Genomic DNA, 18360 nt, shown 5'->3' on the forward strand with positions numbered 1-18360 from the left:
TTTTTTTTTTCTCCTTAAAATTGACTTATTTGTGTTATCGTACTCTCAAATATTTTTCTTTCTTTTTCTTTTACTTTTAACATTATTTTATTATGGGAACTGTTTGCTGCAAAGAAGAACCAGTGGATTTATTAGGTGAAGGTATAGAATAATATAATAAATAAGAGTAAGAGAGGGTAGGAGTTTTAACTAAAATTCTAAAGAATAGTGGAATTGTCACATTTCATATTGTTAAGGTCGGTTGGAAAAGGTGCTTTTGGCAAAGTACGTGTGGTTCAGCACAAAGGCACAAAAAAACTATATGCTTTAAAGTACATCAATAAAGAGAAATGTATTCAAATGAGAGCAAACGATAACATCATTTCAGAAAGAAGATTATTAGAACATATCGATCACAATTTGATTGTTAATTTACGTTATGCCTTTCAAGATGACGATAATCTGTTCATGGTATTAGACCTGATGCTTGGTGGAGATTTACGTTTTCATCTGGATAGAATGGGCACATTACCAGAGAAATACGTACAGTTCTATGCTGCTGAGATTGCACTCAGTTTAAATTATTTGCACACCAAGAATATCATCCACAGGTAACATCTACATGTGCTCTCTCTCGCTCTCTCTCTGTTTGTATATTAAAAAATTATCCAATTAAAAATAGGGACTTGAAACCAGATAATATATTACTAGATGAAAAAGGACACGCGCACTTGACAGATTTTAATATCGCAACACAGCTAAGCCAAAAAAGAGCAAGGCTCCTAACTTCAATTGCCGGCAGCTTAGCGTATATTTCGCCCGAAATATTAAACAAGCAAGGTTATTCTTACTCCGTGGATTGGTGGTCCCTTGGCATTGTCCTGTTTGAACTTTTATATGGTCATGTAAGTTCCCCTCCTTTAAATATTTTATTTACCTTCTTCACCAACAAGGATAAATAATAGAGACCGTTTAGAGCAAAGACAAATGACGAGTTACAGAAATCGATTTTAAACGACAGCATCGAATTTCCTAAAGAGCCCAGAATTTCAGCCGAAGGAGTGGATTTTATTCGAGCATTATTAACACGCGATATTACGAAACGACTTGGTGTTGGAGAAGGAGGGTTCAAGCGGCTCAAAAAACATGTATGGCTTAAGGACATGTGCTGGGACATCCTTTCATCCAAAGCCGTAGGTGCTCCATTTATTCCAGATGTATGTTTTTTCTCCTCTATTTTGTGTAATAAACAATTCTTTATTTGTGATGGAAAGAGAGACCTAAGTTTTTCTGATTTTATTTACAGGAAAAGAAGTCCAACTTTGATCCAACCCACGAGCTGGAAGAAGTCTTGTTAGAGGAAAACCCGCTCAAGGTCAGAAAAAGAGCACAGCCCAACAAAAAGAGTACAGAATTGTTTCCTGCTACATGTAACATGCTGGATCGACAGTTTCTGGATGATCACTTCATTTCCTATGACTATACAAAACCAGAAGAGAATGAAAAGCGATTTATCAAGTATAAAAAGAAGGTAACAATCCAAATATATAATAAACATGGCAAGACTTCATGTGACTTAAATCATCATTAGGAACAAAGAAACTCTACAGATGAAAGCTATCCCATGTTAAAATCAAAGAAAGCAAGCGTCTCGCAATCAAAAAAATCAAGCATCTTGTCATCGCCTACCGACCAAAATTATGTGCAGGAACCCCCTATCGCTGCCATGGTTACACGAAACAGGTAAACTATCCCTTCTAAACTCCTTGTAAAAAGAGATGAGGGATAGCACGGGCTCAAACCTCATGTTTGTTGTTGTTGTTGTTGTTGTATAAAGGGCATCCTCCAATAAATAATTACTTTTTTAAATTACTACTGTCAAGGAAACAGTTTTTTGCTTTTTTTTTATAATTGTTCAAAAATGGTGTGATTCCACGGCATTTTTTAGTATTGCTTTTCCTAACTAGGATATGACAGCTACTCAGCATGCATACAATACAATCTACTCGCATTTGACGGACAATTTGAATAACAAAGCCGATAACTGGAACACGAATGCGAAATTTTTGTCTAATCATTCGATATCTATATAAGCTAACTATACTTCAAGCACTCAAGGCACTTCATGTGTATGATAAATGTGTACATCATTTGTATGAACCTTATTTATGTTATACTGTCTCTATAAAAATTGGCCGAGCATAAACTTTCCCTTTCCCACTTGATTTACTCCCCTTATCTCGGTAACTAGTACTAGTCTGTTCGTCAATCTGTCAAATAATATTTTTTTGTGTAGCCAAAGAAATTCAAATCTACATGTGCTAACAAATGAATACCAATAGATGTGCAGAAAAGCCTGAAAGGCTTAGAGTTTCCATCATGCAATTCAGACCCAAAAAGATTTGGCTTATTTTGTCTTGAAATAAGGAGCTAGGGGAACTATAGTATATATTTGATCCAGATTATACGGATATGATATTAGATCCAGGTGCCATTATTTTATTCTTTTGCTCTTGTGCCGTAATCCTTTAGGCAAAAAGACTAAAGAATATCGAGTACGATGAATAAATTTATAATGCAACTATACAACCAGTTGAAAATTTTACTTAAAGGAAACCATGTTTGATACGGCGATACGATAATGAGAACATATTAGGCTTATTGTTTAATATTTTTGGATTTAAAAGGCTCTGATCTTCCTTCGATTGACCAAATCGCCTTTGAGATCATCATCATATCTCTGACAGCATTCATGTTCTTTTGCCACATCTTTTCACAATCTTAGGCAGCAAAGAACTCTAATACCCTTGAAGCCGGGTGTTTTAATCACCTTCAGGTCATCAAAATAACATTGGCTGCATACTTTGGATGTTTTATATTCGTCAATCGTGATAGCGATCAACTCACCTGCAGCTTCACGTTTTTTTAATGATCTCCACATAACCCCCAGTCACACCACACCGTAAGGCCCTTTAGCTTAACCAGGTTCTTTCCAAACATGCCTGCCCCAAAGACTACCAGCGGAACCTTAGATTTATCTTCTTCATAAGGAAGTGGATTCCACTTATTTGGTCTTTCCGAGCAAAAGGATTGACAATTTAACATAAATATTTTTTTAAAAAAAAGATGGGTTACTTGCTTCTTATCAGTTGTCGTTCTCATATCAACCTTGGCATCTCTCTTCTTAAACTTCTTCTTTCTTCGCTTTTTTATTTTCTTCTTGACTCCTTTACGTTTGTTATACTTTGAAGTAACGTGTACCAAAATATTCACCATCGCTTCATCAGCTCGCTGTCTTCCTTGATTTAGAAAAAATCTGTCTTTTGTTGCACCAAATCCATAAAAATTTAAAAGGACATTCGGGTGACTGAAAATGTGCTGGATATACTTTCTGAGTATGTATTGACATCTGCAGTTTTTGTTGTAGACATCCCAGTCTCAATCGCCTCTACCCCATTCTTTTTGATTTCTCCAAAACAGCCTTTTTTGGTATAAAGGACTACCCGTTAAGTGGTAATACTCCTTAGTAGTACAACAAAGTATACTATGTTTTCCCGATCTAACCCCTCCACGGCCTTTCTACCTGGAACCAGAAAAGTTGGTCGGAATACATTTTCCATTTCTTCAGAATTAAAATCCGTAAAAACATTTGTGCGAAAAAATAATCGAGCTCTATTTTTTCATTAAGAACTCTTTAATAAAGAAGAGAGTACAAACTGATTTTGGATACAGGTTGAATTCATCTTAGAGATGGCTTTTTTTTTAAAATTTTCGGAGCAGTGTTTATTTGCTTATTTGTGTAATTGTTGTGAGTCGCACTAAAACCTAAAAGGAATATTTCTGCTCGTTCCTTTTTTGGAAGATTTGAGTGTAGATTTTTTTTATTAAGGTGTTACAAGGTATTACAGGTACTTCATAATTTGATTACAAAGAAATAGGGGTTTCGTCTGATAGATCACGTTCCTCTAACGGATTGTTTTCTTCTCTCTTCTTGAAGATATCTTCAACTTGATTGCTGACTGAAGCAATATAATCGCTGTTCACTACCCAAAAACCACGTTCTTGTAATAATGAAATTCTTTCCTCTCCAAACTAATTTACAATTAGTTGACGGGTTTGAATTTGACACTAAAAAAAAAAGAGGATGCTATTTTACCTTATGGTTTGCATGAATAATATAAGGTTCAATACCCCTTGAGCCTGAAAGGTCATTATCAAAATAATTGATACCGTTTGGAAAATGAATGATATCTAGCAGCACAGTCATTCCTGTCTTTACATGCAACTCTAATTGTGACAGGGCACTGTTAAATGCTTGCTGCTGAGTCTGGTTATAGTTTTGCTCCTGGATACGGACAGTGCTTGCAAGTACTCGTTTTGCCAGATTGGCGTTGGTGCGCATCATGACCAACCCAGAATTCATGACATGTTGATCGGAGCTGTCTTGAGTAGTAATAAGCTGTGTATCGTGTCGGATGTGTAGCAATGTTTGCATGTATTCCATAGTTCTGGCATGGAGCATGATCTGATTCACATCCAGCATGAGTACATTTTGAATATCCGTTACATAGGCTAAACGTTGAAGCACCCAGGTCTTCACGTGTGTCAATCGGGCGATCTCATTATCCAGCATATTATTCTCTGTGTTTCTGAATAACTCCAAATTGTCCAAGAACCAATCATCAGGTATGAGCACGGCCTGATCCTCATACCCGGTAACTACTAAATGCATATAGAGCTTGGTGTCTGTGCAAAAAACCAGGAACGATTCTTCGTCGGCCGCTTTTAACAGGTCAATCCAGTTATAAAGTTCCACTCGCATAGCATAGCCTGCTACTGTAACAATTAAACCTTGATCTTTGCTATTGACCATCATCTTTTCGAGAATATCAGGCTGAATAGGACTGAGAAATTCCGGCACAACTAAAGGGGTATTTTCACCAAATGGTACCAGTGTAATATTATTTGTTGAATAAAGTGAACTGGGACAATCGCAGCTGGGTAGAGTTTCATTACTTGCCATTGTGCCATTAAGTAACACTGATGATGAATTGGCGGATTGAAAATGCTGCTGTTGATCGTCAATGAAAAAGTCTGCGGACGTCTTTTTCGGGCTGGGGGATTTAATTTCCTCCGTGTTAAACTGGAATTGATAGGTTAAAAGTATCACAATTAGAAATAGAATGGACAATCCATATTTAAAATAGGTAAAATGTGTTGATTGCATTTGGGTCATACAAGTAAAGAGCAATAGACAAAAAAAATCTTGGCTTATTTGTACACAATGAGACCGTCCTACACACCCGTGTAACTTGATGAGATTTAAATGTCCGTTTTCAATAAAAAAAATACACACCAGAGTTCAATTTACAGGCAAATACCATCTCTCGGAAAACTTTGGAGGCAGTAAAACTATCTACTTCTTCCCACAAAGTACGGGACGTTTACATTGAGACAAATATCATAAAATACAGTAGGACTTTTATTATCATAAAAAGGCGGAAACTCGCTAGCCAGTTCTAGTGTAAGAAACGGATCTCTTAGGGACAGTCAGGGTGTGCGTAGTCGTAATGTTGGGATTATGATACTTTAATAGACCCCAAAAGGTCAATATAACTTAATAACTTGAAATTTATACACATTTATTACAACAAAAATAGTGTAAAACCAGTATATGTTTGTTATTGCTTACTTTCAGCTTCTCGTTTGGGCTTTAACTTAATATTTATGCAATATATGTCTATAGACATAGCTGTCAAACACTAATTACAATTAAACGAAGGCTTACCTAGTCTTTCGCTCAATTTTTTATACTATTTACAAGACAATTCGTTCAACTTTTTACGACGTACTACATAGACTGGTTTTCTACCATATATTCTTTGAACTCTTTCTACAAAAAAAAAACAATTGATGATAAGTGTCTTTTTTTTACTTGAAACAAGAATAGTTTTCCCTGAATGATGACTTAAACAGTCTCATTGAATTTATTTGTGAGGATGTTAGCCAACCAAGGCAGTGAGTTGCAGCTGTATGTGGTAATGTCCAAGTATCCCTCCTCAGGTCGACGGAATCAGATGGACAGTTCTCATTGAACCAAGCACTCTCGTCCTTTTTTATGGAATCTGCGATTGGTGTATTTTAGCATTCTAAATTGAAAAGATGCTTACGCTTACAACTAAACATTCGATTTTCGTTCTTCGTTTGTATTACCATGGTTAATTTATTAGCCTCAGCTACATTGATGGATCTATCCCTGTCTATCGCAGTCACGGTGCCTATTCCCTTATTGCTTTAAATTCACCACACTAATTACATAAAGGCACCAAACATGATAACCTCGAAAACCAAGACTCTGAAATGTTTATTAAGTGCTATTTTCTGAAATAGTTTGATTTTTTAGGCTTCTCCTTTTTCTTAACCTGTCTTCAAATTTCTAGAACCATGTTTTATATCCCAAATTTCGGACATCGTTCACACTTCTCCGATAAATGGCATACTGTCCACCTTTTTATAAGAGCCTGTATAGACTTTTTTTATGTTCTCAATTTCTACCTCAAGCTTGATTTCGGTTTGATGGAGAAAAAATTTTATGTTAATCACAACAGAATCTCTGGGATTTTTGCCTGGAAGATTTGGCAATATAATTTCAAATTCAATGACTTTCTTCACCGCAGGATCTGTGGTATATCTGGGAAGCTCATCAGGATTACCATCATATGCATATAATTCTATAATATATGGCTGGTTAGATATTACAATCCCGTATATTTGGTGATTACTAACGCAATACAGGATTTTTGTTGCAATAGCACTTAATTGATGTTTTAGCATAATAATCTACATCTCTGATTTCTCCTTTCAAAGCATAGCTTTTAAACCGACTGTTACAATAGACTTCACCATTCTGATCAACAGTTTTTAACCGCTCTGGGTCCAATACGTTATCAAATCCTATGGAGCATTCAAACCCATAAGTTCGACGTATGACACGCTGCTTGACAAACTGAGGATCCAATCCCATCAAGACAGCACCACGGACTATAGCCATTTCTCCACGCGCGGGGGCACAAATCAATGCTACATCATCGACAAACTCATCTTTAACTTTTTGAAGCAGATATGATGATTGACCAAATCCACCAACTAAAAATATCGCGTCTAGCTTTCTGTCTATACTTTCAAGCTGTGTGTCTATTAAGCATAGCACACGGTCGATTACAGGATCAAAGATCTCCGATAGCATTATTTCAGGATGTATATATAATTGAGAATCCGTAACATATAGTTTGTCTTTATCATCATATTCTGTTTCTTCAAATCGATCAGGAAGTGTTACAATTAAGTAATCTTTGTCATATTCGCGACTCCTTGGATGACATACTTGTAACTAAAAGCTTTTGAGACAATGATTTTGCTATTACTTAACTTTATTTTTGTTGTACCTTTATCTGGTCCGTGAATTTGTTAACAATATCATCCAGCTCTTGGTCAGTCAAAGGCTTTGTATCTTCAAAAAATAATTTGATATTTTCAGAAACAAATCTCCTAAAATTATCATCCAGGGTAGTTGAACCACATATTGCACCATCGCCTGCAACTTCTTCCATAAGTGAATTTTTGCCATTTCCATCAACAGTTATACGATACACCACAAGGTCTACTGTTCCTCCACCAGCATCACAAATGAGAAAATTTTGCCCTGGTTTAAGATTATATACATCAAGACAAGTCTCACAATACATAGCAGCAGCTTCTGGCTCGCCAACCAGCAACAATCTGTCCTGGGGATCTTCTTTACTGATAATCCCAGCTCTAATGACAGCATCTCGCATTATGTTTTTAGCCTTCTCTGTCCAAACAGCAGGTACGGTCAAGCAGAACCGTAGCTTATTTTTATCAATTTCCTTTCCATAACGGGTTTTTAAGAACTCGCACGTGTATCTAAAAATTGCTTTGAGGTAATCTGCAATTGCCTGTTCTATATCTATTCCATTTGGCAATTCTGGGACGATAACATCAGTTTTGGATTCGTCCAAGTAAAGCTTAAACAATGAGATAGTTTTAGTGGTTTTACTAACAGGTCCAAAATTACCCCATCTAGTTAATTTGCCATTTAAATATGCTGATCTTGTGGGCGTCTGACTATAAGTTTTAATTCCAGGCCTAAAATCAAATACTTAAATAGACAAACTCTTATAAAACGCAGAAAAGACTTTTACCACTTGTCAATATTATTGACGAGAGCACGTCCGCTTTCCATCTCACCGACTCTCGTGTAAGCAACACCAGAATAAGTGGTTCCAAAGTCAATGCCCACAACAATTTCGTAATGTTTTTTTGTCTCTTCTGATAAACCCGAAACTGTATAAGCTATTAATTATATACAGTCTTGTTAGTTGATTGTTGATACATCTATTAAATATCGTACTTCTATCGCCGTTTAGTTCCCCTATCATTAAATTGCGTACGTGGTGTATATTAAAAGAAGTGTGATTATAGTGCAAAGAAAGAAAAAAAGTAAGGGGTATAATCTTTTATTTGACGATTAATAAACAAAAACTTTGGTATTATTTGTCTAAGCCAGTTTGTTATTGTCACACGAAGCGTCATCTATTTAAAATAAACATTATCTACTATTCATATGGACAATGTTTTATTGAGTATGTTATACATAAACAATTTACTAGAAGTTTGTAAATATATATATATATATACATGTTTTTGACGTATATTTGGCAACACCAAATTTTATTTAAATTTTTAAGCGCATTTACGTAAGGCAACGATTTAAATTAAGTTTTTATTTCCAAGCAGGAGGTATCGTAACACATCATATAACATCGCGTTTAAAATCTGCACGTAATTTTTCGCAACGTACGTAAAAATATCATGGCGATCCTTTTTGTGATATTGCAACATTAAAACTTGAAATTTCAGATATTTGAAGTGATATGAATCGAAAACAGGCTATCACTCGTTAAATAAATTTGCCAGAAAATGGCGGACACTATATGTCAAAATATTTGTCTTTGATCAATTTATAATTAAAATTAGGTTACTTCTGAAATAATTCCCTTGATGCCAATCTCTCCGCTTTCTTCAGGAGTTGTTGATCTCTTATATTGACTGCATATCGTTTCCATGGTTCCAAAACCGAATATACTCTGTTTCTTAGTCTCATCATCAGATGTATGATCATTATCTTTGGGATAAGACCCTTTGTAAATGCTTATTTTGTTTTCAATAATACTCTGAGCTTAATCTCTGTCTGGTACAGATAAAACTGTATGTCAATGTCCACTAGATCGGATAGCTTCCAACCTGGGAGCGGGGGCATAAGTATGCCAAATGTTATAATCCTCTTGACCTTTGGATCATCAGTGTATCTTGGAATATTATCTATGTCACCATCATAAGCAAATAAATCCACACAAGAGGCTGTTTATGTCCCAGGATAAATTAATCACTCATAATGTTTGAGCCTTTACTTATGATAGAAATATCACTGTATAAAACCACATGTAATGCTGACCTTGATATTTGTTTATCAGTATTTCAGCATGTACCAACAATAAAGCATAATCTATGAAGAAGAAAGATAGTGAACGTACGGGTCTTTTAGGGAGCGCCAATTCTTCTTCGTATTAAGTGACACCCAAGAGGTCAATTTAACTTACTGCCTTAATCCGAATACAGATATATTACAATAAACATATGGGAAGCATTCACGCGTGCTTTTTAGCTTACTTTGTCGTCTTGTTTGGTCATTGCCCTAATACTTCTGCACAAGACTGAGATCAAACGAGTGCAAGAGTAAAATAGTCACGAAGTAGAGATCGTTCAACATACATTCATTAGTAGCGATTACATTGTTTCTGATTGTATGATGATCTTGTTTTTGAGCTTTTGACTAACTAGGTGCGCTTTAATTGTGTTTATGCGGCTCTTCTTTTCGACATTGTTGTCATGGCCCTGACGGCAGTGTCCCACACAAAGAGTATGTTTTACAATAGCGGCACATGCTTAATAGCTGCGGTGACATTAGTAAAGTATATCACTTACAGCAATGGGAATTATTTAAAGGAAGGAAAAGTAACAAATGCGCAGCAAAGGGTAGAATAAGTTCGTTTAAATAATAAAAAAAAATAAAGAATAAAATATATAGTAGTTATAAAATTTGATCGTTTATTTAACTATGAACACTATAAAGACTGTATTAATAGAGTGTAAATATATAACGAATGACTCGAAAGTCGCGATAAGCAACGCTAGTTATAGGCTTATATCTCTCTTCAGCAGTATGTTGACCAACAACTTCATATAGATTTATACCCATTTATCGCATTTGACAACAAAGGGTAAGGGTGAGGTGTAGGGTAGAGGGTAGAGGGTAGAGGGTAGAGGGTAGAGGGTAGAGGGTGGATGGTGGAGGGTGGATGGTGGAGGGTGGATGGTGGATGGTGGATGGTGGAGGGTGGAGGGTGGAGGATAAAAAGGGGAGGGGAAGGGCTAACCTAGCTAATAGCTTTAAGGAAAGGGAGCGTTGTCAACCGATTAAACCCTTCCCAATCTGGCACATATTTCAGTGACTAGATAACATGAATCGAGCCCGTTAAGGCCGTGATGACTTCACGAGCGAGGGATTTCACCTTCACATGCCCACTGCACATGCCCGTCAAACATGCGGAGCGCACCACAATAATTTGCCAACATGCTAAAAGAATTAAAAGGAAAGGTGGGAGGGTGGGGGGAACGAACTTATTACCTGCTCCAAGTACTTGTAACCAGCTTCGGATTACTAACCGCTATAGCCTACTAACTCTGCTACGGACCTAATCGACTTGAAGAGAGTGTTCTCCCTATGCCCGTTCCTCAGAGTTCCCTGCAGCCTCAAGACTGCTCCAAGGATCACGCACTCCCCGCCAGCTACAGTACTCTAAGCCATAAGTATAAAAAATAATAACATAGGCACAGAAACGATTCGGACTGCGCAAATGTTATTTTGCATGACACCGAAATGCCATACAAGATGAAAGAAAGTTTAGTGGCGGAAAATGTTAGAATAACATAGGCACAGAAACGATTCGGACTGAGCAAATGTTATTTTGCATGACACCGAAATGCCATACAAGATGAAAGAAAGTTTAGTGGCGGAAAATGTTAGAGTAAAAAAAAGGAAAAGATAAACAAACACTAACCCCCGGTTATTATTTAGCTCGCAAAAAACCAGTCACGCCATTTGAGTAACTTAAGCCTGTTTTTTATAAAGTGAAAGCCCTCAGTTTATATATTTAAAGAGATTAATGGCTTGAAGGGATGGAATAAAAGTACTTTATTGCTGCATATAGGCGGGACAACAATAGTGTCAATATTTCAAGTCCAGATAATATCCTAAAAATGTGCAACACATGCACATAGGCCTTGCGTTGAACTTCACGAAATTAGAATGCCCCTTCCGTCTGTCGGGTATAGAAATTTCAGCGGCATTTGCGAAAACAAAGGTAGTGTAAAGATCATTTGCATTTATAACTTCAAAAACCATCTTCATATATTATCTTTTCCTTTTTCCCCAACCAGACATACTATTCAAGTGAAAGATTGGCATTTAAGGTGGCTTAGAGCACTTTTTTTTTAAAAAAAATAAATAAACGGCGTGTGTACTGTATTTTTTCTTTAACCTCACAATGTTATGTGCTAATTAAACAATTAGGGAATAGATCTACGAATGCTTACTTGTGTGGAAAAGCTTGTTTTAAACGCTGGCTTTAGGGAGGACGGTAACACTGGGTTTTGTCGAAATCTGGATCACCCTTTTAATTGAACTTGAAACGGGATTCAAAGGCATTGCATGTGGGAGCCTTTGCCATACCATTGCTAATTTCTCACCTTGCGCTTCTTTTGACTGACAGAATAGTTTGGTTTGGAAGATTATGCCGGGAATCGTTCGGGTAATTTCCATGCTAGAGGCTGTAGTTGAGTTTTGGGCTACATAGTAAATACTCGTCTATCCGTTAGATCGGAATTTTCAAGTATGTGAGCTGAAAATTCGGTGCGCCCTCCGCGGACCAATCATCTGCCTTTTGCTATCTGCTTAGGGGTATTTTTTTCTTGGGTCAGTGCTGCAGGTATGATGAGCACACTTCTTCCTCTAGCGGCTATGGGTATCAGGCAATACATGTCAGAGAGCCCGCGTTATTATAATCAGCATTTACAGCAAGTATGCAACAAGAATGTACAGCAACAACAGCGACAATGTACGATAACTAGTCTTCTAGGGGCGAAAAAGTAAAAAGGTCTAGGCAGCGGATATTGATCCAGGCAGCATCAAGTCAATATCGAAAGAGGAAGTCCTTGTGGATTCATCTTGTGTTTGAAGTGGAGGGATGGGGCATGATGTATGAGGCGAGTTTAGTCAAGAGGATTATTTCATCAATGTCATTTCAAAGGCCCCATTATATTTGTCCATGCATATGCTTGTCTGTGTGTATTGTTCACAGCATTTTTTGAGACCTGATAGTGGAACCAGCGTGGGCCAACCTTCTCGTAGGCACTAAAGCCTTTTGGGGAATAACAGAATTCAAGGTTTTTCTCTATATGACTGCCTCGATCAACACAGTTATTGAACATATCTTTCATGCCTTCCAAAACATTAACATTCATGGTCGTTTGTAAACGTAAGGGCTTATCTTGGATATCTGCAACACCATCATATTGTGTGTTATGAGTGATATATGCGCTGATGCGCTCAAACTTGGTCTCTACAACAGTCATCAAGCAGGCAAATGTTCTTTCTTTCCCTGATTAATTAACAATCTTAATTAGAGGACTTTAAGCATCTATCTTTGAAGACCTTTTTTTTTATGGACATGAAAGACAAGAAATAAAAGGCGGTATAAATAGTTTAAAAGCACATATTTTATCAAGATTAAAAGGAAAAGAAACACATTAGCCACTCTAGAAGAGTGTTGCCCGGGAATGGTCGCGCGGAGACTTGTGTTTGTGCACTCCCTTCATCTTTTTATCTGGCAGAAAGTGAGCGAAAAGAGAAAAATCCATGAATCTTTGGTTTGGAAAGAGAACGAAAAAAGGTTAAAGAAAAAAAAAGAGAAAAATAATAGATTGGCCCAAGAATGTATACTCCCTCTGCCACAAAAAAAAAAGATTGTTCTCTCCTTCCAGGTAAATTTATGAAATAACGTAAACAAAAAGTGTAAACATCTCATATTTGGGGAAGGTAGTAACAGCTATCAATAATGAAGCTCTCACGCTTTAAATGATGCCACTCTGATACTTGCAATGAAATATGTATTCCTCTCTTTTACCAATGAAACTTTCCTTATGAGACAGGTTCATTTTACTATTAACACAACTCCCTTTCTTTACGCGGTAACCACTTTCGTGCTATTATGTTTGTCTATTTATAAAAAAAATCAACACAATTACTTTCTGGACAAAATTTTAAACGTACGTCATGCGAAATGAAAGAAGCTGTGTGATTGCATGACAAACAAAAAAGTAAAGGCAACATTTGACTATTCTGTTTAGGCATTATCCATGATGCGTGCCTCAAAATGCAGCAGTAATCGCTTTATTTGATATCTCAGCTTTAAACATTCAAATCACACATTGACATTTGCTACTTGAGACAATCATTGAAGTAGAATTGAATCTTATGTGTACTGCGTTTTTGCCTTGTTTTATCTGGCATGAAAGTGGCTAAAAATAGAATCTTTTATGGTCGATGGATCATGAAGAGAACTTGATGTCGTACTTTTTCTATATTTTTTTTTTCTTTTTTGCGAGTCAACTAGATCATCAACACTGAAATGATTGAAAATGGCCAGTTCAAATGTGACATTTAATAAAGGAGCTAGTGCGGCGGGCTGTCAAACAAATAACTCACCTTGTAGATAAAGACGGTAAAAAGCAGTAGGATTTTTAAAATTAAAAGCCAAATCAACAAAGGTTGCTTTTTAATCTGTGGCATTTTCCGATATCATGGTAAGTTGATTTTTTTCAGGATACCATAAAAACCATGCTTTAAATGCCTATATTTTTGTTATAATACACAAATCTGGCAAGAAATGCCATATTCAGCGCAGGCAGTAATGTTTTTATGCTCATCTATTTTTATTTTTATGCAGTGTGACTTCTATTTCGCTGCGAGGATTTGACATAAAAGGTCGGGAACATCAGCTCACATATATTTAATCAGTTCTTTTTAACACCAACAGAATTTTTTTAAAATAACTATACATTATGACTGTGTTTGACGCAAAATCGGACTTGGCAGTACAAGGACTACGCAATACTATTCTTAAACGATTATCGTCGATGAAAGTTGATGTAAAACCTGGCGAAGAAATCATCCTGAAAGAAAACCCTCGTCGATACTGTCTATTTCCTATAAAATATCATGAAATCTGGGAGTTTTACAAGAAAGCGGAAGCATCCTTTTGGACAGTGGAAGAAGTAGACTTATCCAAGGATCTTATTGATTGGAATGAAAAGCTAAACAAGGATGAACGGCATTTTGTTGGACGTATCTTGGCTTTTTTTGCAACTTCGGATGGTATCGTGAATGAAAATTTGGTTGCCAACTTTTGTAATGAAGTAAAGATAGGTGAAGCCAAATGCTTTTATGGATTCCAAATTATGATTGAGAATATTCATTCGGAAATGTATTCACTATTGATCGATACGTATATTCGGGATCCAGACGAAAAGGAGTTTCTGTTTAATGCAATAGAAACTATTCCAGAAATCAAGACAAAAGCGGATTGGGCATTCAAGTGGATTGCGGATACTGAAAAACCATTTGCTGTACGAATCTGCGCGTTTGCAATTATTGAAGGCGTGTTTTTCTCGGGGTCGTTTGCTTCCATCTTTTGGCTAAAGAAACGTGGCTTGATGCCTGGCTTGACTCTATCCAACGAGTTTATCACAAGAGATGAGGGTCTTCATGCTGACTTTGGATGCCTGCTATTTCATCATATGATTAACCAGCCTCCTTATGAAACTGTGCTCGCAATTATGACAGAAGCGGTTAAAATCGAACAATCTTTTTTTAGGGAAGCTCTACCTGTCAAGTTGATCGGCATGAATGAAGAACTTATGTGTCAATACGTTGAGTTTGTAGCGGATCGCTTACTAATCTCTCTTGGGTTTTCCAAACACTACAACGTGTCTAACCCTTTTGACTTTATGGATTTAATTTCTTTACAAGGCAAGACAAACTTTTTTGAAAAACGTGTGTCGGATTATCAACGTGCTGGTGTCATGAACAAAAAAGAAGATCGTAGCTTTACCTTGGATGCTGATTTTTAAACTGTGTCCGTAAAAACATTCTTACCAGCTATGTCGTCATGCTATATTCCGGCTAGTGGATATTGTCGGTAACTGCTGGCTACAGAAAAATAAAATTGTCGGGTCTAAAAAAAATTGAATTTGACTAGAAAAATGTAATAGTAATATGTCTGTATTTACATTTATGTGTTGAGAAAGGGGAGAAATATTATACCAACAAAACTTACGCAGCAACTTACTTTCTGACAGCTTCGATTTGATGTGTCTAGAAATGAAAGATTGACCATGTCAAACGTATCCATGTAAGACAATATTAGTCTCTATCCTAGATATACTCTGAATTCTTACCTGTAGCTTTGACAGGTCAAACATTGAAGCTGACACACCTTAGATATGCAGTTTGGCGACTAAGGCTGTCAAAAAATGTATTCATATACACAAAAGTTGAGTCATGTAATATGGTTAGATTGCATATCACTCTCACTACTTGTTATGATAAAATATGAACTCAACTTAAAATTGCCAAAAGTTACGATAAAATCATGGAGAGATGCTTAAAATGATAGACTAAGAGCAACTTGGAGTGACTATACTGATAAACGGGGAATAGATATAAGTAAGTATCTAAATTCATACACATATGAACGCCATTGCGCGTGACAGATGCAATCATACCTCTGTTTTTGTTGAACTCTGCCCGCCAAATCTTCAATATGGTCTATTTTTATAAATAAACTTTGTCTTGAATAGAAAAAAACACGTATGATAAGAAAATGGGGAATACTACTATTATTTTTGTTTGTAAACAAAGGCAAGACGCCATAAATGGATCTTCCGTTATAGGATAACCAGTTTGCATCAGGTCTAGTAACTGATTAAGGCTTTCATCATTGTTTGCGTCTTTACAATAGACATGGCTAAGCAACCTTTTTTTTTTTTGTAATGCAAAATTGATTTATCATGCACTAAAGTTGAAGTGACACACTCCGTTAGTGTCACTTCAATTGGGTAACACAAACCCAATACACTTGAAAGACAAATGTATTCATGAAAATATAAAAGGAAGGAAGAAATCTTCTCTTTTTTTTTGAATCATCTGTTTTTGGCTTTTTTCCCCTCTTTCTTTACATGCTATCTTTCAACGCCGTAAAGTGCTAATATCACTAAATTTTAACCCAAGTTTTTTTTTTTGAACGCATAAATCAACTCCGGTCGCCTGCAATTTGGTTTCCCCTCTTCTCTTTTATTTTTTCTTTTCCAGTTCCTGATTATGGACTTTGTAGCAAAAGAGGCTGTAATAAAGTATCAAGAACAAAATCGAGAAATTATAAGGCATAACATTAGACTTCAAGAACGAATCAGTATGCTGGAGAGTGTCATTCAAGAGATGCGTCAAGACATTCTACGTTTTCGAATTAAGAAGGTCATGACGAAAAACAAGAAGAAAAAGACTACAGTGAGCAGTCGAAAAGATAAAGCAATTGATACGACGAGGAAAGAAAACATATTAAAACCTAAATGCAATCAAACCAAGGACAACAAACCACCAGACATGGTATCAAAAACAAGGAGAAATACGAAATCGATCAGCTATGCTTTACCGAGTACAAAAAGTAAATTAAGAAAAGGAGACCCTTTTACCTTTGGTAACGAATAAACACTTTTGTACATATTGTTTTATTATTATTATTACTAGTATTATTATTATTATTTTATTTATTTCTTCTTTTTTTTCTTTACAGTTACATATTTAATAAATCACAATGAAGATAACACTCTTCTACTTTGCTCAATCGATTTTCTAGCCAGTCGCCAATGCAGTCCAATTGGCCACCCTGTGTTGTAGTGCTTGTAGTAGTAGCAGGAAAGAAGGGATAGAAGGTCAGGTCGTTGGCGTACCAGTAAGGCTCGCTTGTCAAGGTCTTTGCCTTTTCAATAAACTGTCGAATCGAACGAAATTTTGAAAAGTTGATCAAATTGGGATGATTGACAGAAAATGTCGAATTCTCTTTGAAAAACGTCTGATCCTTCAAGACCACCGGTAAAAATGGCACAGCCGGTGATTTAGCCAACTGAATCTTTTGTCGATAATAGCGCATGTTTAAACTAACGTCCAAAAGCTTTTGTAACGATTCAAACGTATTTGTGTCTCGATTTGAAAGGGATTCCCAAGTCTCTTTTAGTTTAGGGGCACTGGATAAACCCATTGTAATAACCATACACGTATGGTAGTTATTCAACTCCAAACAAATCTAAATCAATCATGGTTAGTATGAATCTTATTGAACTAACATCGTCCATCTATACCTTTGCTATTTCTATAAACTTTTTAAGTAATGCTCGTTTTGGTTTGAGATAGGATATACTACAAATTTCATGGACAACCCAATGACTCACCTATAAAACAAATGAAAATAAATAAAATGTCACATTTGATTTTATTATGTCTGTTGTATGTTGCATTTTACCATATTTGCTCTTTTGGTCATTAACTCCACATAGTCATACTCAGCTTCTAATTTGTTCTTTTTGCAGCTGCTCAACAATCCATGAGCCTGAATAGACTTGAATAAATAGTAATCAGCCAGAGTAAGATATCTTGCAATGTCCTTTGATTCCAAGGAAGCAAAAGAGGTATACAAACCTGTTGTATTATTAGAGGAGTGGACGACGGTAGGCGAATCCGGTGGTGTAGTGAGCGACGTCAGGTTAAAAAGACCATTGGACGGGCGTCTAGGATTGGTAGACAAGTGTACAGGTGGGAAAGGTGGTGTATGACTATTATTGTTATTGACAAAGGGAAAATGAAAATTAAAGTTGGAATTACTATTCTGCTGACTTGAGGTTGTGTTTGCTGTAAGTGAAATAATCAAATGTTGACCATCTGCAAATTGCATTGACTGTACTTTTAAGCCGGATCTGATCTTCTCCAGCTGCTGGTTAAATTGTGGGCCAAGTAATAAGCTATCATTGTATAAGAACGAATTGAGTCTTTTCAGGAGATTCACATCCAATTTAAAATCTTGGTAGTAACCTTGTATCCATCGTTCAACCACATTTAGAACCCTGTCA

The 18360-nt window shown here is 36.3% G+C and overlaps 6 protein-coding genes across 6 annotated transcripts; 2 read left to right on the forward strand and 4 right to left on the reverse strand.

Annotated features, from left to right (window-relative positions):
- The first annotated feature begins 18 nt into the window (after positions 1 to 18).
- Positions 19 to 1863, forward strand: EV154DRAFT_491103 (kinase-like domain-containing protein). Its single transcript, XM_051599499.1, has 6 exons — positions 19 to 141; positions 209 to 590; positions 662 to 884; positions 945 to 1196; positions 1286 to 1510; positions 1571 to 1863. Exons 1-6 carry the CDS (start codon positions 93 to 95, stop codon positions 1724 to 1726), a joined length of 1287 nt encoding a protein of 428 aa, XP_051463290.1. The 5' UTR covers positions 19 to 92; the 3' UTR covers positions 1727 to 1863.
- Positions 1864 to 2872: 1009 nt separating this feature from the next.
- EV154DRAFT_585106 (uncharacterized protein) lies at positions 2873 to 3599 on the reverse strand (the record flags this gene model as incomplete). Its single annotated transcript, XM_051606752.1, has 3 exons — positions 2873 to 3299; positions 3368 to 3478; positions 3563 to 3599. The coding sequence occupies 3 exons, from the start codon at positions 3597 to 3599 to the stop codon at positions 2905 to 2907; spliced, it is 543 nt and encodes a 180-aa protein (XP_051463291.1). The 3' UTR covers positions 2873 to 2904.
- A 118-nt stretch (positions 3600 to 3717) lies between these two features.
- Positions 3718 to 5213, reverse strand: EV154DRAFT_491111 (uncharacterized protein). The gene is made up of 2 exons (XM_051599500.1): positions 4136 to 5213; positions 3718 to 4071 (listed from the first exon to the last, which is right to left on the reverse strand). The coding sequence occupies exons 1-2, from the start codon at positions 5204 to 5206 to the stop codon at positions 3904 to 3906; spliced, it is 1239 nt and encodes a 412-aa protein (XP_051463292.1). The 5' UTR covers positions 5207 to 5213; the 3' UTR covers positions 3718 to 3903.
- Positions 5214 to 6333: 1120 nt separating this feature from the next.
- Positions 6334 to 8483, reverse strand: EV154DRAFT_491113 (uncharacterized protein). Its single transcript, XM_051599501.1, has 5 exons — positions 8411 to 8483; positions 8202 to 8352; positions 7425 to 8145; positions 6766 to 7369; positions 6334 to 6710 (listed from the first exon to the last, which is right to left on the reverse strand). Exons 1-5 carry the CDS (start codon positions 8436 to 8438, stop codon positions 6454 to 6456), a joined length of 1761 nt encoding a protein of 586 aa, XP_051463293.1. The 5' UTR covers positions 8439 to 8483; the 3' UTR covers positions 6334 to 6453.
- A 5645-nt stretch (positions 8484 to 14128) lies between these two features.
- On the forward strand, positions 14129 to 15443 carry EV154DRAFT_491121 (ribonucleoside-diphosphate reductase subunit M2 B-like protein). The gene has a single exon (XM_051599502.1). The coding sequence runs from the start codon at positions 14242 to 14244 to the stop codon at positions 15307 to 15309; it is 1068 nt and encodes a 355-aa protein (XP_051463294.1). The 5' UTR covers positions 14129 to 14241; the 3' UTR covers positions 15310 to 15443.
- Positions 15444 to 17030: 1587 nt separating this feature from the next.
- On the reverse strand, positions 17031 to 17387 carry EV154DRAFT_410986 (uncharacterized protein; the record flags this gene model as incomplete). Its single annotated transcript, XM_051595433.1, has 1 exon — positions 17031 to 17387. One exon carries the CDS (start codon positions 17385 to 17387, stop codon positions 17031 to 17033), a length of 357 nt encoding a protein of 118 aa, XP_051463295.1.
- Positions 17388 to 18360: the final 973 nt, after the last annotated feature.

This window comes from Mucor mucedo (genome assembly GCF_025094135.1).
Source record: "Mucor mucedo strain NRRL 3635 chromosome Unknown EV154scaffold_3, whole genome shotgun sequence".
In the NCBI taxonomy this organism is placed as follows: Eukaryota; Fungi; Mucoromycota; class Mucoromycetes; order Mucorales; family Mucoraceae; genus Mucor; species Mucor mucedo.